This window comes from Lampetra fluviatilis, chromosome 3 (genome assembly GCF_964198595.1).
Source record: "Lampetra fluviatilis chromosome 3, kcLamFluv1.1, whole genome shotgun sequence".
NCBI lineage: Eukaryota > Metazoa > Chordata > Hyperoartia > Petromyzontiformes > Petromyzontidae > Lampetra > Lampetra fluviatilis.
The window spans coordinates 34,555,857-34,582,470 of record NC_136277.1 but is presented as its reverse complement, the minus strand read 5'-3'; the positions used below and the strand labels follow the sequence as shown (position 1 = coordinate 34,582,470).

General features: G+C 55.7%; 1 protein-coding gene across 1 annotated transcript; it reads right to left on the bottom strand.

Annotated features, from left to right (window-relative positions):
* Positions 1 to 945: 945 nt before the first annotated feature.
* LOC144949900 (aquaporin-3-like) lies at positions 946 to 22,580 on the bottom strand. The gene is made up of 6 exons (XM_078879887.1): positions 22,330 to 22,580; positions 4,837 to 4,963; positions 4,583 to 4,720; positions 4,099 to 4,217; positions 3,205 to 3,422; positions 946 to 1,803 (listed from the first exon to the last, which is right to left on the bottom strand). Exons 1-6 carry the CDS (start codon positions 22,441 to 22,443, stop codon positions 1,596 to 1,598), a joined length of 924 nt encoding a protein of 307 aa, XP_078736013.1. The 5' UTR covers positions 22,444 to 22,580; the 3' UTR covers positions 946 to 1,595.
* Between the last annotated feature and the right edge of the window lie 4,034 nt (positions 22,581 to 26,614).

Here is a 26,614-nt window from a genome sequence, read left to right as displayed (position 1 = left end):
CCCCTAATGGAACATCTTCACCGGTTATAAACATTTAGGCTGGCCTGCCTACGATCCATCCTGGGTTTAACCAGGCTGGATTGTGTGAGGAGCTCACAAATCCTTGAAAGATGTGGACAAAGTCCCATCGGTGAGCTGGGTCATGTAGCCCGCATGCCCAGCCACCGCATGCCTAAACAGCTTTTGTTCGGCCGGATCGAGGGGGCTAAACGGGCGCGGCACGGGCTAGAGAAGAGATGGAGTGATGTGGTACAGGAGGACGTGGAGCTGAGTGGACTTGCCGATGACTGGTACCAGCGGTGTCAAGATCGGCCTCAGTGGAGGAGGCTCGTGAAGGACGCTACTGGGCAGTTGGAGGCAGTCGCCTTCCAACAACAACGGAGGGCGGAGGAGCGACGCTCACAACAACGATTGGAGCGCCGGGTAGCTAAAGCACAGCAAGTTGGCACAGTAGGGGGCACAGGTGGTGCATCAGCCAGTCGTCTCAGTCAGTCGACCCGTGGCACCTGCTGGGTCTGCCCCGTGACCTCCTGCCAGCGGGCGTTCGACACTTCACGTGGCCTCAAGGTGCACATAGCCTGGTACAAGCGTCGTGGTGACGTCACCGCCACTTAGTGGCGAATGGCGCTTGTTGTTGTTGTTGTTCCAAGCGTGTGTGTGTGTGTCTTCATACTCTCTGGTTCTTTCGGTAAAGTCACGTAGATAGAAAAAATAATAAAGAACACGACGTTTCGGTTGCAACACGAGCGTCCGTCATCAGGTGAGAAAGAATGATCTGCTGTTGTGGCTTTATATAGGCACGGGAACGGGGGGGGGGGGAAGGGGGGTTGGGGTGTTTTGAACGTGTGTGTCGTTCGGTCAACACAGATGAACCCCGGCACTGGGACTAAACACTCATCAGTTGTCTTCACGAAAACAGAAGACCCATCCTCATCAGCATCATGCTTATGTACACAATCATTTATTTAAGAAAAGTCTAATTTATCCAGTTTAAATCGCGTCTTAAGAAAATATACACTCTGGAAATTGCGATAATACAAACAAAACATTCTCGTCGTAAGGGGGCTGTATGTTTTTTGCGTTTCGCCTACAATGTGCATTGAAATAGAGCCATGAATCAGGACGAATTCGTGATTATAAAATGGCAGCGCTTGCGCTTGTGTGTGGTGACCACGTCCACTCATGGGGCCCGGCGAATCTCCACGGGGACACCAGTGGGCGGCTGTTGAAAACACCCGGAGTGGAATATTTACACGTTGTCATTTAAAGCTGAATATGTGACAGTAAAAACAAAAATCTACGGTGTTTTATGCTACTTGTATGCTGGTGACCTCCAGGTACACTTGGTGACCTCCAGGTAGACCTGGCGACCTCCGGGTACACCTGGTGACCTCTGGGTAAACCTGGTGACCTCCAGGTACACCTGGTGATCTCCGGGTACACCTGGTGACCTCCAGGTACACCTGGTGACCTCCAGGTACACCTGGTGACCTCCGGGTACACCTGGTGACCTCTAGGTACACCTGGTGACCTCCGGTTACACCTGATCGCCTCCAGGTAGATTGGGTGGGCAGAGGGTCCACCCGCATGCCCGGCTATGCCTGCTGCTCCATCTTCACCGCCACGGCGTAGTTGGCCTTGGGGTGGTCGCTGTCGCTGTTCACCAGCGGCTTGGCTTTGCCGGTGGACAGCTCCGGCGGGGCGGGGTGGTGCAGGTCCACGAAGAATATGTAGCACATTGTGCCCAGCGGGCCCCCCACGAGGGGGGCCACCACGGGAACCCACCACCAGTGGGGGCCCGTCCTGCACGCACACGCGGAGACAAACGCGCACAACGCCCGCCCGCTGGGTCAACTCGGAGCCGGCGGCACCACGGGTGGCACCGACAAGTGGCCGTGCTCACGCTCGTGCGCCGCCACCTCCGAGAGAAATGCGACGTTTGCGAAGCCGATTTGGAGTCCCCCAGCCAGGTTCATTCTCTGCCGCAAGAATGGGGGTCGCCTGAAGCGCAATATGAAGCCATGCCATTCACCGAAGATGTCATCGTCTGAGAATAGTTTTTCCCCTTTAATCTGGCAACAAAACAGGTGTAACCGCTGTTTTGTTGCCAGATAAAAGGGGAAAAACCTTTTCTCATATTTTGGTACTGGCAAAGGAGGGCCCATGTAATCGTCTCTTGGCAGATAACCTAGTGGCGCTGCTACTGCTGCGTAGGCAGTGGTGCACAAAGCACGTATAACACAAAACTCAACACGCTCGTCAAGAACAACACTGTGTCTGTGTGTGTGGCTTTAAAATGAAAAATATATAATAGGCGACGTTTTGGCGAATGGTGCCTTTTATACATTTTCACTTTTAAGGCCGCAGTGCTGTTGACGGATGTGTTGAGCGTTTATTGTATCTCTTGAAAGCTGGCTGACCCTACCACTGGAAAACAGAAATGACTATTGCCACGTTCGTAACCAAAGACACGAGGTAGCTCAAGAGAGAGGCCACTCAATCGCCACCGTAGCTATGATGACTCTAAATATAGCCCACCGGAGCCGATCTTCACTCCAGGGAATGCATTATTTAATATTGATTTATGTTTGTGCAATGTGATCGATTTTTACTCTGATTTCTATTTGCTTCATTGCTATAACTGTATTTGTTTTTTTGTTTTTGTCATTCTGGTGACCAGGTGAGCATGAGGCCGACTCATCCTGGAGGTTCATGAAAATCTTCTCACCTCGCTCAACAAAAATCAACTGCACCCTCAACCGCAGAGGATCTCCAGAGCAAAAAAATGTTAAATACTGAATCAGGTATTGGCCATAAATCCCAAACAGGTCCCTCTCAAAAATATCTCAAATTCCACGCTTTCCATGCTGATGTCAACTCTACCCATCATCTCTACATTATTGAGAAAATTACACATCTTAGTGAAATATTTACAGTGGTTGCCGCGGAAATTCTGGCTCCTTGGAATGTGAACATGGAGTTTCCACCACTCGTTCAGGGCACCCAACAGAGACGGGCATTGCCACACGCGAGCTAGAGCAGCTCAAATCCATTCACAAAACACACATCCTTGGCCACCCTACTCTCTGTCTGCCTGGTGTCTCCCTGCCTGGTGTCTCCTTGCCTGGTGTCTCCCCGCTTCGTGTCTCCCTGCCCCGTGTGTCCCCCGGCACGTGATCGCCGACCGCCGTGCGCTCCACGTACGTGAACACTTCGCTGCCGTATCCGACCATGGCGGTGAAGACGCGGGGGCCGAGGTCGCGCGCGGGGTTGATGGCATAGCCGGCGTTGAAGCCCATGGAGAGGCCGATGACGAGCACCACGAGCCCCACGAGCAGTGGCTCGAGGCCGCGCGGCACCGCGTTGTTCTTGGGGTCCAGCAGCGCCATCACGCACAGCAGGAGGAGCGCCGTGCCCAGCACCTGCAGGGGTCGGGGGCAGGGCGGTGAGATGGCCGCACTTTGTCACGCAACGAACTCCCGCGCAGTGGTGCAATCCCCCCCCTCCACCTCTTCGTGCTGGAGAATGGCCCACGGAAGCGGACACCGCAGAGCTACCTCTGAGATTTCTTTGCGTGTCATCTGGTTCACATAGTAGGGGGCAGCACTCTCCCACTCACCCTGCTCCCGACAAAATGTTCATCACGTGACAGTTAAACAGATGTTATTAACTCTGAGACCTGGCAGTTTGCCCAATTAACTGCGGGTATTTTGTGCAGACATTGGTGACCGGGCTGGGACCATCAACTAGCTACGCTTGAGAACACAGTTTAATCACGGGTGGTGGCTAAAGCCTGGAGTCAAACCGAGGATCTGAGCAGTGCCAGCTCAGTGCTGCTCTGATCTCTGACCCACCCGGCCACCTCAACTTGAACCTTTACCTGGACACGTTTCTACTCCAGTTGCAGAGACTCGCAAGTAACCCAAGGGGCCTTGGGTTACTTGCGAGAGAGCAACACCGGCTCTCTATTTGACTCATGTTGCTTTTGTCGTCTTGGTTTCCCAGGGTCACTCTCGAAGCTGAGCTCTCAGCTGAACACGCAGGCTCGACCCGCATGTTTAGCGGCCTCCCCTTGCCCGCCGCCTGCCGCGCCCTCACCTGGTCAAGGAAGCCACCGGCGATGGACAGGTGTTCCGAGGGATAGGTGGCGAAGATCGCGGCCGTGGCACCGGGGCCGGTCACCGTCAGGTTCCCACCGTTGAACGCCATGAGGGCCTCTGTGGAGGAACGGGGGGGGGGGGGATTGGGGGGTGAGCCAGCCGGGCGTGGAGAGTTGGCGATCTAGCGGGCAATGGTCGCGTGGATCACGCAAAGTTGTGAGACTTCCCGAACCCGCTGGGCTGCGGGGTGACCAAGAGATGGCAGCACAGCAAGTGGGTCATGCGGAAATTTTCCCTGATACGTGTAGTGGGTTTATTCCAGGTTCTAAAAACATACATTTATTAAACAACTAGCAAATGACCTTATTGGGTCAGAGTCGTCAAGGTCAGAGTCCTCGAGGTCAGAGTCGTCAAGGAGGCCACAAGGGGCTGTCGAGTGGAGGCTCGCCAGCTCCGCTTGTCCTTGCGGTTGCTGTGGTTACCGTGGTAGAGGCCGTAGACGGTGGCGGCCGCTGTGAACGCGCCCAGGAACTGCGCGAGGCAGAAAATGGGCAGCTTCCACCAGTGAAAGCGTCCGATCAGCGACATGGAGAACGAGACGGCGGGGTTCAGGTGTGCACCTGCCAGCCAGCACACACCACCAGCACACCGTCACCATCACAGCATCGCTCCTCCTTGACCATCGCACCGTAACCATCGCAACTCAGCTGAAGTGCCCTCTAAGTCCTCCGCTCACCTGAGATGCCCCAGGACAGGTAAGCGCCCATGACCACCCCAAATGCGAAGGCGAGGTTGATGGTGAGAGTCTCTCCGGCGGAGTTGTGGCTCAGCTCCACCTGAGCCACGGAGCCACATCCGAACACCTGGCAGAACGCGCCACAGAAAGAACACGGAAATGAACGCTTCGCCGTGCGGAGCGCTGTGGCTGGCGCCGTTGGCGAGCACCTATGAAGGCTCGCGTCGCAGAGGGGCCGGTAGTGCAGACGGCATCACGCCCAGCCGCCGCAGTCTCCCCAGTGCTGATGTATACCCGCTGCGCCAGGCACAACCACACCGTTAACACGCCACCTCGGCCATGCCCAACACCAACAATGAATAACTAAACCGGTCTTGAACCCCCCCTAGGTCGACATAGAACAACACACACACACAACAACGCACCCGCATACAGGAACACTTTGCCACGCGCACACGGGCATACCCCAGCACTTGACGTGCACATCCCTTTGCCAATCAACTGCTGGACGAGGGCCTCCCCACGCTTCTGCAGGCCACGGGGTTATTTCACCACACCTCACCGCACCGGCCATTGCGAGTCGGCGGAGGTAGGGAGCACACGGATGAGTGGGGAACATAATGGATGTTTTCTGCACTTCCCTCTGCTGCCCACAACGCCAGCAGAAAGGTCGTTAAATCAGCACACAGAGACACGCGCGCGCGTGCAAACGACTCTCCAAGCGCACGGACGGATTCACTCATACGCACGCAGGCACAACCACGCAGACACGCACACACTCAGTGGAGCACGAGCACCCTTACACGCACTTGGGCGATGAAGTGCCCTTAGCCGCCACCGATTGTGTGGTGCCAGACTAGGTGGACCAGCAAACTCTGCATCTGGTTCTGCGCTATCACTGGGCGCGTGCGTGACCGATCCAGGGAACGGTGGCGAGCCCCGAACCACTACAAGAACAGCACGCGGCAGACGCGGCAGACGCCTCAGCCGTGGATGGACAATGAAGACGAGAAGAAGGCAGCGCGACTTCTGCGGTCACCAGAGCCATGCCACGGCTCGCGTGACCCCGCGCGCCGCCGGGTTCGTGAGCAACAATCACCGACATCCACCGCGCCCCTACAGCGGGGACTCTTCAATGGATGAATGTCTTGATGACCTCGACAACCGCGTGACGCTGCCAACTTCACTTGGCCATACGAAAGAGGAGGAAGAAGAAGATTTGGCGTGTGCGTGTGTCTTTGTTGTCATGCCGGGTGATTAAAGCGCAGCACGTTGGTACAGGAGGCAGCTCCGCAGGTGGTGCATCTGCCGCTCCGACTCAGTCAACCCGTGGCACCTCGGCCTGGCCGTGTGACCTCCTGCCAACGAGCCCTCGACACTTTCACGTGACCTCAAAGTGCACCTAGCCTGGCACAAGCGCTGTGGTGACGTCGCCGCCAATTCGTGGCGAATGGTTGTTGTTGTTTTCATGCGCGTGGCGTGTGTGTGATAGCAGGTCACTGCGCCTGTGATGTTCATCCGTGATGTGTTGAATGGTGGTGCGGCCAGGAGATTCGAGTGCAAGCGGGGAGTGGAGGATTTGTTTAATGCACCAGGATTCCACTGGAGCTATGCACTTTTAAATCATCTACATTGAAAACTAATTTCTTTCAAATTGTTATTCGTGTTTAGTTTGTTGTCCTTCCCCTGCACCTCCGATTAGCGCGGTTGACTACGCACGTTGCGAAAGAAGATCAACGTACATCATTTAAGGCCGAGTCAAGATTGGGTCCCAAGACCGGTTTCCGATATTGCTTGCCACTGATGCAATCCGTTGCGTGAAATTGAACCCCAGTGAACTGGTATCATAGTGCAGTTTGTGAAATACTGTGGCCAACAAAAAGACAAAGATCCCCGTGTAGCCCTTGACAGACTGTTTGGAAAAGTGTTGTGAGTATGGCGCATGAAGAAGTGGCTGGCCAATGCCCATGTTTACACACCGCACCAGGTACTCAATTAAAGCTGAGTCGACCTAGGGGAGGCCCAAGACCGGTTCAGATATTCGTCACTTATGTTGGTTAAGCGGGAATGGAACTCGGGTCACCGGGTTCATAGACCAACGCACAGATAGACACGTTGGCAAGCAGCCACAGATTCACACACAGTTACATATCGACAAACACACAGACGTACTTTCACAAACATACATACTGGCAAACACACAGACACACATTCATACACATATTCACACACACTGATAAATGCAGATGCACATTGCCGCAGATACTCAAACGCACACATTTACACAAGTGTAGGGGTGTTAGAGAGAGAGCCCGTTATGCATGGCAGCCTATGGTAAACAAACACAGTAGGCGGGGCTACATGTGTAGTGGTGATACGCGCTGGGTGTATATGTCGGGTGCCAGCGCGTATGTACGGGTGTGTGTGTGGTGACGCGCGCTGACGGGGAGGAGCAGGCGTCAGTGCGCGGGTGGGGGTAGTGCTGCTGATTGGCTGTGTGCCGGTGACGCGCCCAGAGGGAGTGATCGGGTAGCAGCGCGGTGTGATTGGTGGGGGAGTGGAAACACGCGCTGAGCGGAACCGGATCGTAGGGATAGCGCGTGGGGATTGGGTAACGGAGGAGCGGTGCCGACGTTGAGGTCCGCATCCGCTCCGTCTCCCGGGAAGAAGGGGTATATAAGGTGATGCACAGAGGAGCAGGGGCGGAAGTGGAACCATCTAAGAATGAAGACGAAGGTGCAGAGATAGAGCCCGGAGAGGAGAGTAATGGAGAGTAGAGGAGAGTAATGGAGAGAGAGAGAGAGAACGGTCTACACGAGCTGAGTAATGTATAGTGTGTAGCCAGCGAGAGAGAACGGTCTACACGAGCTGAGTAATGTATAGTGTGTAGCCAGCGAGAGAGAACGGTCTACACGAGCTGAGTAATGTATAGTGTGTAGCCAGCGAGAGAGAACGGTCTACACGAGCCGAGTATGCATACGGTGTAGCCAGCGAGAGAGGAAGGTCTACACGAGCCGAGTATGCATATGGTGTAGCCAGAGAGAGAGATGCAAAGTCTACACGAGGCGAGTGGAGAGTGTAGCCGAGGCGCGGAGTCTACACGAGGCACAGAGAGCCGGCAGCACAGAATCCAGAGTCAAGAGAAGCGCATTGTGAAGAAGAGAGGCCACGCGTTGTATTGTTACGAGTCAAGATTTAATAAAAGAAGTGTGTTCCCGTCAAGGAGTTTCCTGCCGTCATTTTCCAATACTTCATCTGGCGTCAGAAGTGAAACGGGCTTCCAAGTATGGAGACGAGGAAGACCCGTAGGACCCACGGGATTGACCGCGAGGAAGACCTGGACGACTCGGGGCCGCTGGTGGCGGGGGGTGAGGAAGAGGACTTGCCCACGCTGCAGGGTCCGTCGACGGCGCCGGCCGAGCGACCGGGGACAGACGCCGGGCTTCGTGAGGCGCACTCCCGACTGGCGGAGCTGCTGCTCGCCGCCGCGTCCATCTTGGCGGAGATCAGCTCGTCGGGAGGAGCGGGGACGGTGGGGGACATTTTACAAGGTCGCCCCGCAGATTCCCGCCAAAACGAATGGGGGATTCCCGCCATTGCGCCTGGGCCTACTTTTGGCGGGAACGGCGAGCGCCACGTGGTGGTGGGTTCCCAAGCGCGCGCATCGACGTCATCAGCGCGCGAGGGGGTCCGCCATCTTACGTCTGCTGCTGGAGCCGCCATCTTAGACACCGACGGACAGGCGGAGAGGAACCACGAGGCGGATGACTTCATTTTTCAGCAGCGCCTGCCCACGTTGTCAGCCTTCAAGGCGGAAGGCGGAGACTGGGGCCAATTTCAGCGAAGGTTTTTGGCCCATCAAGAGATGTCAGCGTGGTCCGATGCTACGGCGCTGCGGGCATTGCCCGCCATGCTGGACGACGATGCGCTCGCGGCCTTCAGGGCTGCACGGAAGTCGGACCGCTCCACGCTGAAGGATGCGCTGGGGTTGTTGGCCAGGGTCTACGGGCCTCCCTCTACGTGCCGCCATCAGTTCTACGCAAGACGGAAAGCGGCCACGGAGACCGCGCTGGCCTATCGCACGGCGTTGCTGGCTCTTGCTGATGCTGCGTTCCCTCGGATGGACGAGGAGGGCCAAGACGCGATGGTTTTGGAGCAGCTGCTCAAGTTGGCGCAGGACCTGGGGGTCCCTATCAACACAGCTGACGAGATTGATATTTCTTCTTTGAGAGTCGCCACGAGTATTCAAGCGCACGAGGCCCTACAACGGAAGCAAGGCGTTGGTTGCAACGCTGCTGTCGTCGCAGCCCCGGGTTTGGTGGTCGCCGAACCCCAAGTCGTCAGCCCACGAGAGGAGGCGTTCGCCACGGGACGACCAGGGGACTGGAGGCCGGGGGCCCGGTCGCCTCTGCGATCGGGCCGAAAGTCGGAGCAACCAAGATCTACTCCGACCCTCGTCACGTGCTATAACTGCGGCCTCCGGGGCCACGTGGCGTCCGGGTGCCGCGCTCCGCGGCAGCGCGCCATGGGAGCTCGGCTGGACGACGACCGAGAGCCCAAGTCATCTCTACAATCCCCGGCAAGTCGCGGCACCTCACACGCTCGGCCTGTTTATTCGGCACACATGGGACGCCGCGTTGCGGCGGAGGAGGGCCGGTTAAGGTTCGGGGATTCGGTTCGGCGAGGGGGGTTCGGCCGGGACCAGGGAGACATTGAATGGGCGGAATTGGGGCATAGAATTGTGGCTGCTTCGGCGGGTTCGTCCGTTGTTACGGGATCTATTGATGGGGTTGAGATTAGGGTGTTAGTGGACACGGGGGCATCGGCAACTATTATATCGGACCTCATTTATAATATTCTTCCGGTCCAATGTCGTCCGCTGCTTCCAGTGGATGTGCCATTTTACGCCGCTAATGGGGGATCGTTGGGCATTATCGGTCAGGTTAGGGCGTCCATTTGCATTGGAGATATCAAATTGTCGGGACCCGTTTTCGTTTCGTCTTCTTTGGCAGTTCCGTGTCTTTTGGGCACTGACTTTTTGGCTAAAATGCCCATTAAAATTCTTATCGATCAACGATGCATTGAACTGCCATCGGGTCGCCGGATTTCATTTTTGACGGGCCCTACTGACATTCGGACGGCGTGCGCTACGATACAAGCGGTGGCGACGCAGACAGTGCAAGTGCCCCCGGGTTCACAGATGTTGATTCCCCTCCGGTTGCGGAAACCATGGGTGAGGGAGGCTTCGGGACAGAGTATGCTTTTGGGTCCTTCTAACAAGGCTGTCGGGGGTCTTGATTTATCGGTGGCTCACACTTTGGTGCGGGCTGACAGGGATCCGTTTGTGATGGTTTTGAACGCGGGGTCGCGACCAGCTGTCATTCCGCAGGGCACCGTGCTGGCTCACGCGGCGCAGGTCCCTGGGGATGATGGGTTGGTTGCGCAGGTGGGCTCGAGCCCCGCGGGGAACGTTGAGCCAAGGGAAGACCTTGAGTGGGTCCATTCGTTATGTGCCGCCTCGGACGATTTGTCGGCGGCGCAGTTGGGTGCGCTGCGCGAGTTGCTCATTGAATTCTCTGATGTATTCAGTAAACATAAGTATGACATTGGGTGCACGGATTTGTTGCACCATCACATTGAAACGGGCGATGCGGCGCCGGTCAGGCTAAATCCCTTCCGACTGAGTCCCGTGGAGAAGGAACATGTTCAGTCGGCTGTTAACGATATGCTAGAAGCCGATATTATTTCGCCCTCCTCTAGCCCGTGGGGAGCGCCTATTGTGCTGGTTAAGAAGCAGGACGGGTCCCTGCGATTCTGCGTTGATTTCCGTCGCCTGAATAAGATCTCTGTGGCTGACGCGTATCCGCTCCCCAGGATGGATGAGTCCCTCGATGCATTGTCTGGTGCGCGATATTTTTCGACTCTTGATTTGTTATCGGGGTTTTGGCAGTTGCCGCTCGACGAAGAGTCGAAACCTAAGACAGCATTTCGGACTCCAGGGGGGCTGTTCCAGTTTAACCGGTTACCCATGGGGCTTCACTCCTCTCCAGCGACGTTTCAGCGACTTATGGAGCTGGTTTTGTCGGGCTTGCAGTGGGATACATGCTTGATTTATATGGACGATGTCATTGTTTTCAGTAAAACGTTTGAGGAACACCTCCGGCGATTGAGAGGGGTGTTCTTGCGAATGCGATCGGCTAAGTTGAAATTTAAACCGGCCAAATGTCACCTCCTTCGTAGGTCCGTTAGATACTTGGGTCACATTGTCGATTCTTCGGGGATCTCCACCGATCCCGCGAAGACGGATTGTGTCGGTTCGTGGCCGACACCTACGTCCGTTTCCGACGTGCGTAGTTTCATCGGGTTTGCTTCTTATTATCGGCGGTTCGTTGAGCACTTCGCCACTATTGCAAAACCCTTGCACGCTCTAACGGCGAAGGGAGTGAAGTTCAAATGGGGACCGGAGGAGGAGGCCGCGTTTCGCTCCCTCCGGGACGCCTTGGTGGGTGCCCCACCCTTGTGTTATCCCGATTTTGCCAGTCCCTTTTTGCTGGACACGGATGCTAGCAACACGGGCATTGGGGGGGTGCTATCCCAAGTCGTTGGGGGTGTCGAAAGAGTTGTCGCCTACGGTAGTAGGGTGTTGTCACCGGCGGAGCAGCGCTACTGTGTCACCCGTCGCGAGCTGCTTGCCATTGTTTTTTTTGTGCAGCAGTTTAGGCCATATCTTTATGGTCGTCACTTTACAGTCCGAACGGACCACGCGGCGCTACAGTATTCATTGAGGGTCGCCCAGCCCTCGGGCCAGTTGTCGCGTTGGTTGGAAGTCCTCCAGGACTATCAGTTTACGACTACGTACCGTAAGGGGTTGCGACACACGAATGCCGATTGCTTGTCGCGGTTGTTGCCTTGTGATGAATGCGCGTGTTTGTCGGGATCGGCGCGCTGTAAACCGACGCTTGCGGGGGAGATGGGGGCACTGGCTGCGACAGCGGGCGCACCGATCGGGGATGATTCCACTGCCTCTCAGGGTCGGGACTCGCTGCTCTCGCTGTCGCTCAGCGAATGGGGCCGCCTCCAGATGGCGGACAGCTCGCTGCTAGCATTGCGCCGCAAGGTTGGGGGTCCCGAGGGGGACCAGGAGCGTACCGGCTCCTATGTACTTGAGCGGGGCGTGTTATTGAAATGGGACAGTTTGTCCCGGCGGAACGCACTCGTGGTGCCTTCCGCTGTGAGGGGGAGGGTTGTCTTGGCGGCACACGAACGCCTCTTGCACTTGGGAGTTAACAAGACGCTTGCCCTGCTTCAGCGTGACTATTACTGGCCGGGAATGGGAAGTGATGTGGTGCATATTCTGAAGGGGTGCGTTGAGTGCGCCAGGCGTAAACCACCGGCCGTGGCAGCTAATCCACCGCTGCAATCTATTCAGGTCTCGCGTACCAACGAGCTCGTTGCACTCGATATTTTGGGGCCCTTCCCAGTCACGCCGAGAGGGAATAAATATTTGTTAGTGGGGGTCGAATACTTTACCCGATGGCCTATGGCGTGGCCTCTCGCTAACCAGTTGGCAGCGGCTGTGACGGATGCCTTCGTCCAGGGCTATGTCCTGGACAAGGGGGCTCCCGAACGCCTGCTGACCGACCAAGGTAAAAATTTTTCGAGTAAATTGTTGCAAGAGGTGTGCGATCTGTTGGGTACCAAGAAGGTGCGTACCTCCCCGTACCACCCGCAGACTGACGGGATGGTGGAGAGACTCCACAAAACCTTGACTTCCATGCTGTGCCAGCAGGTGTGCGAGGCACATGTAGATTGGGACCTGCAGGTCCCGGGAGTCCTTGCCGCGTATAGAATGGCCCCCCATGCAGCTACGGGGTTTTCCCCATTCTATTTGATGTACGGTCGGGAAGCTGACCCGCCAATAGAAACGCAACTTGGCCTGTCCGCTCCACGAACTAATTCTAATTTGGCAGAACATATTAAGTTTAATATTCACAAGCTGACAGAGGCGAGGGAGGCCGCGCGGCTTAATTCGCGGGCTCGCCAAATTGCTAATGAACGGTTGCGGGCACGGAAGGTGTCCATGCACGAATGGAAACCAGGTGACAGGGCCTGGCTGCATTGCCCTCAGGCACCCTTGGCTACGTCGCCTAAATTGTTGAGACCGTGGAGGGGACCCGTGGAGGTCGTGCGCGTTGCACGGCCCCAGTGCGTTCAGATAAAGTGGGGAAAGCGCCGGTGGTACGTTCACCCCTCCCGACTGAAACCGTTCTCGCCTCCATATGGCCTCCCCTTGTGTCGTGATGGCCGGGCGTGTGACGTGACCGGCGACCCAGAGGGGGAAATGTCTCTGCCTGATCCACACGTATTTTCGCCTGATCTGCTCCCAGGTGTCTCGGAACTGACAGCTGCCGATCACCGGCGGCCGGATCTCCGCGGCGGGGCCGGCCCTTTCAGGCCCGTTCCGCGCCGTCTGGAGCAGCCGGAACCGCCGGACGGTCGTCAGTGTCCCGCCCCATACGATGGACCAGCCAGACGGACTCGCGCCAGGTCGTGCTACTTTGCATGACCTGCCTCGTGAGGAGTCGGGGCAGTTGGAGCGCCTCGTCACTGCGTGTAGTCGCAGGGACGTGGGGCGCGTTCGTTTCGAATTTGCTCGTATCGTGTTGTTGACTTTTCGGGTTCATTGTCAATCTGTACATAGTTATTCTTGTTGTTGTTGGTGTTGTGTTATGTTACGGGGCACACTCGGGGGGTTTCGGGGTTTTTTTTTTAATGTTGGTTGTCGTTTTATCGTCGCGGTTGGTTGTTGTTAGCAGCCGGGCCGGCTGCGAGCTATGTGGGAGGGGGTGATGTAGTGGTGATACGCGCTGGGTGTATATGTCGGGTGCCAGCGCGTATGTACGGGTGTGTGTGTGGTGACGCGCGCTGACGGGGAGGAGCAGGCGTCAGTGCGCGGGTGGGGGTAGTGCTGCTGATTGGCTGTGTGCCGGTGACGCGCCCAGAGGGAGTGATCGGGTAGCAGCGCGGTGTGATTGGTGGGGGAGTGGAAACACGCGCTGAGCGGAACCGGATCGTAGGGATAGCGCGTGGGGATTGGGTAACTGAGGAGCGGTGCCGACGTTGAGGTCCGCATCCGCTCCGTCTCCCGGGAAGAAGGGGTATATAAGGTGATGCACAGAGGAGCAGGGGCGGAAGTGGAACCATCTAAGAATGAAGACGAAGGTGCAGAGATAGAGCCCGGAGAGGAGAGTAATGGAGAGTAGAGGAGAGTAATGGAGAGAGAGAGAGAGAACGGTCTACACGAGCTGAGTAATGTATAGTGTGTAGCCAGCGAGAGAGAACGGTCTACACGAGCTGAGTAATGTATAGTGTGTAGCCAGCGAGAGAGAACGGTCTACACGAGCTGAGTAATGTATAGTGTGTAGCCAGCGAGAGAGAACGGTCTACACGAGCCGAGTATGCATACGGTGTAGCCAGCGAGAGAGGAAGGTCTACACGAGCCGAGTATGCATATGGTGTAGCCAGAGAGAGAGATGCAAAGTCTACACGAGGCGAGTGGAGAGTGTAGCCGAGGCGCGGAGTCTACACGAGGCACAGAGAGCCGGCAGCACAGAATCCAGAGTCAAGAGAAGCGCATTGTGAAGAAGAGAGGCCACGCGTTGTATTGTTACGAGTCAAGATTTAATAAAAGAAGTGTGTTCCCGTCAAGGAGTTTCCTGCCGTCATTTTCCTATACTTCACATGTGTGCACGAGCAGGTGCCCTCTGCGACGTCCGCGCCAGACACCCTGGGGGGTCGATTCGGTCATTATGATCCCCCGGGGCCCCACCCCTCAGGGAGGGGTTGGGTATAAAAGGGGAATGTATCGAAGGGCTCGGGAGTGTTGTGTTAGCTAAGAAGAGAAGACGGAAGACGTCCTAGATAGAGCCCTGGTCTCCCCCTGGCACGCCGTCCTTATCAGGACCGCGCAGGCTCGAGCCAGTGGCGTGGTACCAGAGCCAGAGCCAGTGCTGGTCTGGACTCTGGGTACCGGGCCCGACTGACCAGTGTCGGGCCAAGATAGCCTCCCCTAGCCCATTAGAGGAGGACTCAGAGGCAGGCTAGGGTTAGCCTAGAGGTGTGTCCTCAGATAGACGGGTGAGGGGGCCGATACCCCCTCAGTGTGTATGTCACAACGTGTGGTGTTAAATAAACAAGTGTGCCTCCAACTCCGGTGTGAACGAGTCATAAGCGTTACTACATCTGGCGTCAGAAGTGAAACAAAGTACGAACATGGATACACGCCGGACGACTCGAGTCGGGGTACCAGAGGCAGAAGACACCACTGCAGTCGGAGGGCCCGAGACGGCTGAAGATGCCATCGACCAGCCGGGGCTGGGCGCATCCACGCCACAGCAGCTGGAGGAAGGGGAGCCGTCGATGGAGGGGCTGAGGGAGGCGCACGCGAAGCTGACCGAGCTGCTGTACGCCGCAGCCGCCATGCTCGACACCATCACGCAGCTGGGGGTTGCGGGACCGCCACGGGGCAACGGCAGCCGACGATCACAGCGCCTTCCCGCCATTTACACGGAGCAACATTTTGAAACTCCCGCCATCGCCGCAGCTGCTGTTGAGGGCGTGGCCGCTCTAAGCATCGCGTCCAACGGCGGGAGTACAGTACCTGCCGCGTCACCACCAACGGGCGGAACGTCACCACGGGTGCGACCGGCGATGCCATCGCTGGTTCGTGCCGACGCTGACTTGAGTGAGGCGGACGAGGGAGTGCGTTCTTCCTCTGCAGCCGCTGCCTTACATCAGCGGCTACCTCCACTCAAGGAATTTGTGGGCGAGGATGGCGACTGGGGCGGCTTCCAGCGGCGCTTCCTCGCTCACCAGGAGATGGCACAGTGGACAGACGCCGAGGCTCTCCGCGCGCTGCCAGCACTTCTCGACAGCGACGCCCTCGCCACTCTAACATCGGCTTCGAAGGAGAGGCGCTCCACGCTGCGGAAGGCGATGCAGGTGCTGTCGGCGGTATATGGTCCACCATCGGACTGTCGCCAACTCTTTTACGATCGCCAGCGGGGGACGAAGGAGTCGCCCCTGGCGTACCGCACAAGCCTCCTGGCACTGGCGAAGGAGGCCTTTCCACGAATGGATGACGAGGGTGTCGACGCCATGGTGACAGAGAAGATACTTTTGCTGGCGGACGACTTAGACATCGTCATTGTCGCACAGGACGATGCAGAGATGTGCTCCCTCCAAGCGGCCCGTCTTCTCCACGCAAACCTGTCCTCTCAACGACGGAAGGCCAGCAAGGCGGCGAGCGGGCGTGCCGTCGCTGCAGCCACCCTCCCGGCGGAAGAGGTTTGCGCCATCGACCATCAACGGCAGCATGGAGCGGGAGTACGGGAGGACCGGGCCGGTTCAAGCCGTCTACAACATCCATCGTCGTCACCAGCGCTTCCACGCTGTTACAACTGCGGCATCCGGGGCCACGTCGCCTCGGGGTGCCGCTCTCCTGGGCAGCGCAGGACGACACCTCAACGGGACGCCGGCCCTCGTCACAAGCTCCACCATCATAATCCGGCGAGTCGCGGCACCCCTCATGCTTGGCCCACGCACACGCCCGTCACACACTCAAACACCGCAGCGAAGGGGGGGCCAATATCGCGTACCATGGCACCAACACGCACCGCTCTGGGTACTCAGATTGAACCCAGCCAGTGGTCCGTGTTGGCCCATCGGGTTGTAGCCGCGTCGTCAGGGTCGTCGGCCGTTGTGGGCCACATCGATGGGGTCGAGGTGCGCATCCTGGTCGATACAGGAGCATCGGCGACCATTATTTCGGAGTTGATTTATAACATTCTCCCTGCCCAAAGCCGTCCTTTGATGCCTGTTAACGTGCCATTCTTTGCTGCTAACGGGGGTTCACTTGGCATCATCGGACAAATTCGTGCCCAAATTTGTGTCGGGGATATTAAATTGTCTGGGCCGATTTTTGTTTCCTCCTCGCTGGCGGTTCCGTGCCTGCTGGGGACGGACTTCCTGGCCAAAATGCCGATTAGGATATTAATCGACCAGGGATGCATTGAGCTCCCATCGGGCCGACGCATGGCGTTTCTGCCATCCCCCGCTACGAGCCGGACGGCGTTCGCGACGGTGCCGGCGTTCGTAGATAGAACGGTGCGCGTTCCTCCGGGGGCGCAAATGTTGATTCCTTTGAAACTTCGGCGGCCCTTCGCTAAGGGCATTGGGGCTCAAGGGGTTCTGTTGGGACCGTCTAGGGCCGGGGTCAGTGGACCTGATTTACTCCCGGCCCAGACCATAGTGAGAGGGGAAGGAGAACCCTTCATCGCGGTCCTCAATGTGGGCTCGCAGACGGTGGTGGTCCCACAGGGGACCGTGCTTGCTCACGCAACGCCGGTGCCCTGTGAGGAACCCGTCGCGAGTCATGTCGGCGCTGTCCCTGCACCGCGACCACGTTCGGACAGCGATGAAGGGTGGCTCGAGGCGCTTTGTGCGGGATCGACGGACCTGTCAAATTTAGAGCGTCAACGTCTTAAGACACTACTAAGGGAATTTTCCGACGTTTTCAGTCGGGATAAATACGATTTGGGCTGCACTAATCTGCTGCGTCACCATATTGATACGGGTGACAGCGCGCCAATACGCCAGAATCCTTTTCGGTTGAGTCCCGCCGAAAAGGACCATGTCAAATCGGCTGTTGATGACATGCTAGCCGCCGACATCATTTCTCCCTCCAACAGCCCTTGGGGAGCGCCGATCGTCCTGGTTAAGAAGCAGGACGGTTCGTTGCGGTTTTGCGTTGACTTTCGGCGCCTTAATAAAATTACGGTTGCCGACGCATACCCGCTCCCACGGATGGACGAATCGCTTGACGCCTTGGCGGGAGCGCGATTCTTCTCCACATTGGACTTACTTTCGGGATTCTGGCAGCTTCCTCTGGACGATGATTCAAAGCCTAAAACTGCTTTCCGTACTCCGCACGGCCTGTTTCAATTCAACCGGTTGCCGATGGGCTTACACTCAGCGCCGGCAACTTTCCAGCGGTTGATGGAATTGGTTTTGGCTGGATTGCAATGGGAGTCGTGCCTGATTTATTTGGATGACGTTATTGTCTTTGGCAAAACTTTTGATGAACATCTCCAGAGGTTGCGGGCGGTTTTCCTAAAGATGCGGGCTGCTAATTTGAAATTTAAGCCCCAAAAATGCCATTTGTTACGCGAGTCGGTGCGTTATTTGGGGCACATCGTGGGACGCTCAGGTATTTCTACCGATCCCGCCAAAACGCAGTGTGTAAGCTCCTGGCCGACTCCCACCTCAGTGGGAGAGGTTAGGAGTTTTATTGGGTTTGCGTCGTATTATAGACGCTTCGTCGCTAATTTTGCGACTATAGCAAAACCCCTACACGCTTTAACATCAAAAGGGGTTCGGTTCTGCTGGGGTCAGGAGGAGGAAGCTGCTTTTTGCTCCCTTCGGGACGCTTTGGTAAACGCTCCTCCCCTGATTTACCCTGATTTTTCAAAACCATTCTTGCTCGACACCGATGCGAGCAACACGGGTATTGGGGGCGTGCTCTCCCAGGTGGTTGACGGCGTGGAACGTGTGGTTGCGTACGGCAGTCGGGTGTTGTCTCCAGCGGAGCAACGATATTGTGTCACCCGTAGGGAACTGTTGGCAATTGTCCATTTCATCCAACAGTATCGCCCATATCTGTACGGTCGGCATTTCACCGTCCGCACAGATCATGCGGCACTGCAGTACGCCCTGAGGGTTCAACAGCCATCGGGACAATTGTCCCGATGGTTGGAGGTCCTCCAGGATTACGATTTCCAAACCACATACCGTAAGGGCGTTCGCCACACCAACGCGGACGCTCTGTCGCGCTTGCCAACCACCTCCGAGTGTGCATGCCTCCTGGGGTCTGGACGTTGCAGACCTCCAGGGGACACATCGGTTCCTGTCTTGGCGGCCGCCAACGACGACGATACAGTAGTTACTAATTCGATCGAACAACAGGGCAAAGATTCCCTGTTGGGGTTGCCCGTCATTGACTGGGGGCGCCTCCAGATGGAGGATGTGTCCCTCCTCGGGTGGCGACGTCGCGTTGGCGGTGCGGCGGGGGGAAAAAGAGGTGGTTCCGACGCATGGGAAATGTGCCAAGGCCTGCTGATGCATTGGGACGGGAAGTCGCGTCGACATCGGCTGGTGGTCCCTACTGGGTTGCGGGGCAGGGTGGTATGGGCCGCTCATGAGCGCCTCCTACACCTGGGGACCCAAAAGACTCTCGCCTTGCTGCAACTTGATTTTTATTGGCCTGGCATGACGAGGGATGTTGGGGATTTGTTGGGATCATGCCCTCGATGTGCACAACGCAAACCGCCGGCACGGGAGTCTAACCCGCCCTTGCAATCGATCAAAGTGTCCAGGATAAACGAGCTGGTCGCTCTGGACATTTTGGGACCATTCCCCGCCACCCCCAGGGGGAATAGATATTTGTTGACTGGTGTCGAGTATTTTACACGCTGGCCTATGGCCTGGCCTCTGGCCAACCAGTCGGCAGCAGCCATCGTGGAGGCCTTTGTTCAGGGTTATGTCCTGGACAAAGGTGCTCCGGAGAGGCTGCTGACCGACCAGGGCAGAAATTTTTCCGGTAAACTACTCAGACAAGTCTGTGATCTCCTGGGCACAAAGAAAATTCGGACCTCCCCATATCACCCACAAACTGACGGGATGGTCGAACGGTTGCATCGCACCATCACGTCCATGTTATCACAACAAGTTTCGGACTCGCAAACGGATTGGGACCTACAAATTCAGGGGGTCTTGGCGGCGTACCGGATGGCACCCCATGCAGCTACGGGGTTTTCTCCCTTTTACCTCATGTACGGCCGAGAACCAGACCCGCCTGTTCGTGCCCAGTTGCAGATCCCCGTGCCGCAGGGAAAAACTAATCTGGCTGACCACGTTAAATTTAATCTGGACAAATTGACCGAGGCACGGGATGCTGCAATGCAAAACTCTGACCTCCGTCAGAAGGCGAATGAGCGCCTCAGATTGAGTCGAGCGCACATGCTGCAGTGGAAGCCGGGGGACAAGGCATGGCTGCACTGCCCCCAGGTGCCACTGGCAACCTCCTCTAAACTGGTGCGGCCGTGGCGGGGCCCTGTGGAAGTGGTGGAGGTGTTACGACCGCAGTGCGTGCGCATCAAGTGGGGGAAGCGGCGATGGTTCGTGCACCCCTCTAGGTTAAAACCCTTCTCTGCGGTACACAATCACACTTCACACGCGCGTGGCCAAGCATGTGGGGGGTCGGCCGACTCGCTGGGTCCGTCTCCGTCGCTCTCACCTAATGCCTTGCCGGCTGTGCCACCTTCAGGTGCATCAGGAGTGACGGGCTCACGCCCAATCACCCCTCCTGCGGATACCGAGGGTCATGCGGAGTCGGATAAATGCTCACCCCAAGACGGACAATTGCCACCTGATGGTCCGCCACGCGCGGTTACCCCGTGTGAGGGGCCCGCTGCAAGGACGCGCGCTAAAATGCGCAAACTGTTGTGAGGCCGGAAAATGTGTACATAGCTGTTGTGTTCATTGGATGTTGTGTGGGTGGTGTGTTCCCCACTCCTCGGATGTACATATGTTGGCTTCACCGTGTGTTGTGTGTGCGTGGTGGGTTCCCTGCTGATTGTATATAGGCTGTTTTTTTTACGGAATTCGTATTTATTCGGGGGGGGTGCGACGGGTTGTTTTCTCATCTTGCTGTTGCGTTCTTGTTCTGGTTCCTGTTATTGTTCAAAAATAGTGAGGCACACGCGCGGTCAGGGGGTGAAGGCACCTTTATTGTCAAATTTTTGTATGTTGGCAGCCGGGACGGCTGCATGCTATGCGGGGGGGAGTGATGTAGGGGTGTTAGAGAGAGAGCCCGTTATGCATGGCAGCCTATGGTAAACAAACACAGTAGGCGGGGCTACATGTGTGCACGAGCAGGTGCCCTCTGCGACGTCCGCGCCAGACACCCTGGGGGGTCGATTCGGTCATTATGATCCCCCGGGGCCCCACCCCTCAGGGAGGGGTTGGGTATAAAAGGGGAATGTATCGAAGGGCTCGGGAGTGTTGTGTTAGCTAAGAAGAGAAGACGGAAGACGTCCTAGATAGAGCCCTGGTCTCCCCCTGGCACGCCGTCCTTGTCAGGACCGCGCAGGCTCGAGCCAGTGGCGTGGTACCAGAGCCAGAGCCAGTGCTGGTCTGGACTCTGGGTACCGGGCCCGACTGACCAGTGTCGGGCCAAGATAGCCTCCCCTAGCCCATTAGAGGAGGACTCAGAGGCAGGCTAGGGTTAGCCTAGAGGTGTGTCCTCAGATAGACGGGTGAGGGGGCCGATACCCCCTCAGTGTGTATGTCACAACGTGTGGTGTTAAATAAACAAGTGTGCCTCCAACTCCGGTGTGAACGAGTCATAAGCGTTACTACACAAGTATTAATTATGTCAACACTGACACGTGTGCAGGTTTACTGCACCCGCTCTTAATCCGCGCAGTGCTCAATGATAAAGAATAAAAGCCGCATTTGGGACCCAAATATCACCGCACCACCCCTGGGCTTTGCCATTCCTCCTTATCGAAGACGCCGGTGGAACCATCAACCGCATGAGAACACCAAGAGGACAATGCACACATCTCCTTCGTAAATGGGAAATTAAAGCCACAGGAGTGCGATTCTGGCCATGCGACCCAAACTCTGGACCGCACAGTAAACCCGCTGTGGTAGTCTGCGCTCCTTCAACGGAGGGGGGGGAGGAACAGCGACACGACACGAAGTCTCTCTGCCGAAGCCCCCTCATCGTGGGCAGCAAGACGAGAAGAGCATTAAACTTAACAGCAGATCAAACACGAACATGAAACGGAGATAACACGACGGAGATTACACTGGACTTGCAATTCGTGTGCTCGGAAAAATAATAATGAGATGAAGAGAAGCAACGATGACGGGCATGGTAACGATAAGGTGTGAGCTGGTATGAGAAGATGATAGTCTCGGTGTAGCAATTCCTGGAGTGATCATCTTCAAACTACGAGGGTAATGTGTTTTCAGAGAAGTCCCTTTGATTCCGACGAGATAGAATCGCTGAACATTTTCACCAGAACTGCTCGGCTATAATTCCGGAGCTATCTTCCATACCGCAAACCCACCCCCCACTCGCTCTAAAAGCCACGTTGCTCAGTGCTGACAGTCCCGAAGATAGAATGTGCTTGCCAACTGTATCACGGGCCAATGATAAAGCTGTATAATAAATAGTCCGTGATATCGCCGCTTTTCCAAATAAATAACGAACGGCGTTTGTGCACTGTGGTCGGAGCGGGGCAGTCCCCGCGCGCCACGCCAATCGGGGGGCAACGCCGGTGACGACGGTCGGAGGCGCGGCGGCTGCGTTAATGATCGACCCGCCGCCTCCACTCCCCGAGAGCGCGGCGCTTCTGCAATACTCACGATGAGCACGAACGTGCCGAGGAACTCAGCCAGAGCCTCCCTCACGATCGGGTTCGATGCCTTGATCCGGGCCGCCAGGCCCGTCGGAGCGTGGAGCTGCCGTGGGGAGCACATGTCTTGATCTCTCGCGGCGTCGGTCCGAGGTGGAGTGGCGCGCGCCGATGGATGCGCATGGTCCTGGCGCCGTTCCCGGGGTCGCGGGGCCTCTCCCTGAGCGCCCTTTGGTCGAGGCTAGGGGGGCGGGAGGGCGGTTGGGGGGGGGGTGCGAGCAATGGGTACGAGGCACGGGGTGAGAGACACGGGGATGGACGGTGGGGGGGGAAATTGGCGTACGGACAAAGGGTGGGAGGGAGGGAATGGGGTGGGAGACGCGGGAATTGAGGGGGGCGGGGCGCGTCGGCGACATGGGGAGGGGGAGCGGTGGCGCAGCTCCAGCGGTGTTCTCCGCTGCAGACGAGCCCCCATAACCACGTGGTAATAATGTGGGGGCCTGACCAGGCAGCGAATATTTTTGTACATTTCCATATCGTATTTCATCACCCAGGCAAGATCACGCGACAAGAACTTGCTGGTGGTGATCAGCCCATCTATTTTAACATAGACATCTACAGTCATTGTTTTCACGGTTGAATATGAACCTTCATGACCCGAGTTCAATTCCTGGAAGACGACTAGCATCAGTGGCAGTACGAGGCCCTCGCACCATCCTGCCGTCACCACCGGCCCCGGCTCCTCCTTCTCGTGTCCAACTTGCTCGCGTTCTCCGATCCGTGTATCCCTCTGCCTGTCGCTCTCTGCCTGTCTCCCAGTGTCATTCCAAGGCTGCATCTCTCCGCGCTTGTTTGCACACTTTTCAGCTTTTGCTTAATTTATTTTTCAATCCCCATGTCTTTTTTTTTAATCCGTAACACGTTATACACGATTTTTACAATCTTTCTTCCTTTTCTTAGTCACATGTTTATATATTTTATTTTTCAAAAACTGCTCTCTTTTCTTTGATAATTTTAATCCCCGTCCCACCTTCAATAAATACCCGAGGTATGGATACTCTCGTCGATTGTCCACACTCTGCATGACGGAATAGACGAGGCTCCCTCGGTGGCCTGGCTTGCAAGCTTGTTAACCTTTGATTGATGTTGAGTCCGAGTGATGCGTCTGGTGCAGGTGACTGCCCGCGTGTCGTCTCTAAACTTAGTTCCTGGACGAGCTGCCGTGGGGCTAAGTATACTCCCATCGACGCGTGGAATTAATCAAAGGGCAGCGTAGGGATGGTGAATTGTGTGCGCGGGTGGCGGGCGTGTGGTGGGTGTTTGCGGGTGTATGTGTGGATACCATAATAGGTGCTCGCTAACACCATTTTCCCAAACAGTCTTTTCAAGGCTATATAGGGGATATTTTCTCTTACAGGTCTACTCAGCCATACATGACTACCAGGTGGGTTGTATAAACATCGGCACTGGGGAAGGAAATGTAGCCATGCCAGTGCTAGCATTTCCACATTCCTATGGCAGGGGGCAGTTTACCAATAGGATTACTAATGGCTTCCTTCTAAGTGGTACCAATTCTATAAACTCGGATGGGATGATAAGGCTGAGCCAATTTTTAGTCAAGCGCTCTGATCAAAGAAGGCACCCGGCTGATTTGGTCAACTAGCTGATAAATTTCATTCTCAGCGTCAGGAGATAAAAAAAAACATGAGAGTCAAACCCCAGCAGTGCGATTGTGGGCATGCAACCCACACCATGGACCGTATCCACTGGAGTCTGCGGAGGACGAGGAACAGCAAAACTACACAAACTCCGTTTAACACGTTGGCCATCGCGACCAATATTATTATAAGAAGTGTTTTGGGTTATAACGCGTATAAATTTGCAATTAAACCTGCCACCACCCGACACACCCAATCAGTAAGGTTTGTCACGTAAACACAGCATGCCAATTATTTAATAGTGTAGTACACCGGTGTGTTCAAGAATAAACCCACAACATTTACAATTCTAGAACATGTTGTGGGTTTAATTCCCAACACACCGGTGTGCTGTACTAGTAACCAATTGTCACGTTCTGTTTACGTGACAAACCTTCCTATTTGGCTGTGTCGGGTGGTGGCGAGTTTAACGACGCATTTATATTAACGCAATCTACACCAACTGCCTCCTGAAGCCTTCTCGTGGCCAGCAGGCATTGAGCTCATGAACATCTTGCTGTCTCCATGCGAAATTGAATAAAACAACGGAATACAAACCAAAGAAACCATGCACATCCTCGCATGCGAACGTTGGTCAGAGATTTCACGGCGAGGTCGCCACGCGCCCAGCCATCAGTTTCGTTGTGAGACGCGGCTAAGCTCGTCGGCATCCCGTGCCGTTCTGGGACTCCGATGCGAGCCCTCGGTGCCAAAACATCGCTGGAAAGAATTCTCACGGCCCCTGCCTGGGTAGGATCGTCCTGTTCAGCGCGTGACCCCGTCCCTTCGAGAGCGTGACCAAAGCCACACGTTTGCCAACGTTCTACGGAAATTAAGTATTTTAGGAGTAGGTCCAACAGATAGTTTAACGCATTAAGAAATAAGAGGTACATTCATAGGTATCAACCGTGGTTATCTCACTCGTACGGCCCTCCACGTGCTCGCATATGTAGCGATGTAAATGGAGTCTCTATGGCGTGTACGCCATCTAGGTTCACGAGCAGGTAACTGCTTAGGTCTCGTATCTCTCTCTGGCACCGGCGGAGGTATGGGGCCGTCCATAAATGGCGTTACGCACCTAGGGGGGGAGGGGGGTCGTCAGACATTTGTGACGATGTGTGACGAGGGGGGGGGGGGGTGAGAAATGTGACGCCACATCAAAATGCGCAACTTTAAATAAATATAGACAACACGTTCTACTTAATTAAATACATTTTTTAATAAATGTTTTCTCCTACAACATCAAAGTGCAGCGGCACATTAAACACGCACTACAATGACAATAGTTTAAAGCGATTTGAAGCATGGCAGAGCTTTGTGACGTCATATTTGAGGGTTGTCTGACTTTTTGTGACGCCGTGTAATGATGTGGGGGGGGGGGTCAAAATAGTCAAAAATCGCGTGACGTCATTTATGGACGGCCCCTATGGCAGGGAAGCGGGCCCTAGAGGGTATGGTTCCGTAGAAGGGGAGAGAAGGCACGTGAACTGCACGGGGTAGCAAGGGGGCCCGAAAAGGGGGCTTGAGGGACACGTGGCGCTGGCCCCGGTTCCTTCGGGAGAGTTCGATAAGGGGGCGTGGCCAGAGGCGGAGCGAGGCCACGCTCGAGAGGATGGGGCCGGAGCGATGGCGGCCGTCTCGAGGAGTGACCTCCCCGTGCTCTGTCGCTCTGAGACTGTACTTTGAGCAGAGGTCGCAAACGGGTTTTGATTCCTTACCCGTACCCGTACCCGGCCGCACCAGGGTCGCAAACGGGTACCCGTACCTGGCCGGGTACGGGTAGCCAGGTATCGGGTAGGGTACGGGTATCGGGTACCCGGTTGTGACCTCTGACTTTGAGGCTCCGTGGGTCAGGGACAAGTGACCGTCCTGACGCGGCTACGTAGTGACCCGGGTGGGGTCGAGTTAACCCGTTGTGACGTTAAAGTGGTAGCCCTGTTGGGGCCGCTGCTGCTGCGTGGATGGGGGCAGTGCAGGCACACTCATTGTTGTACCGTACGTCTCTATGCCCCCACGTATCTACTCCCCGCGTTCACCAGCGTGATCGAAGCACGGTCAAAGTTTCATTTCATTTCAGTTTCATTTCATTTATTTGTTATAACCGTGTGAGCAATGCGGCTCTTGACTCGGTTGCAACCGCAACAAACAAAAACATGAACAAGAAACATCTTAAAGTGATTACACGCAACAGAAGATTCCAGGAAAAGCAGCAAAGTCTTCCAGAAAAAGCACCGTATATCAACGCTGTGTGCAAAAATCCCAGTGGGATGCAAGTCAAACAATAACAACCATAAGACAATATAGATTAAAGTTATCAGTCTAACTCTGTACTACAACAAACAAATATGGCTAAACCAAAAGTTTTTAAAATCACCAAAATAAAGCTATAAAAACAATGTAACAGTGATCATAGGAACTGTGATTCAAATTAACAATAAATGATATACATAACATGTACGATCAAACTTTGCAGCCATAGCTGGCTGCATGAGTCACTCCATAACAGCAGGAGCATCAGTAGCGGTATAAAAACATTTCAATACACCTTTAAGATCAGCACACTATAATCAAAACACAAGATCCTACTTTGCAGCGGCC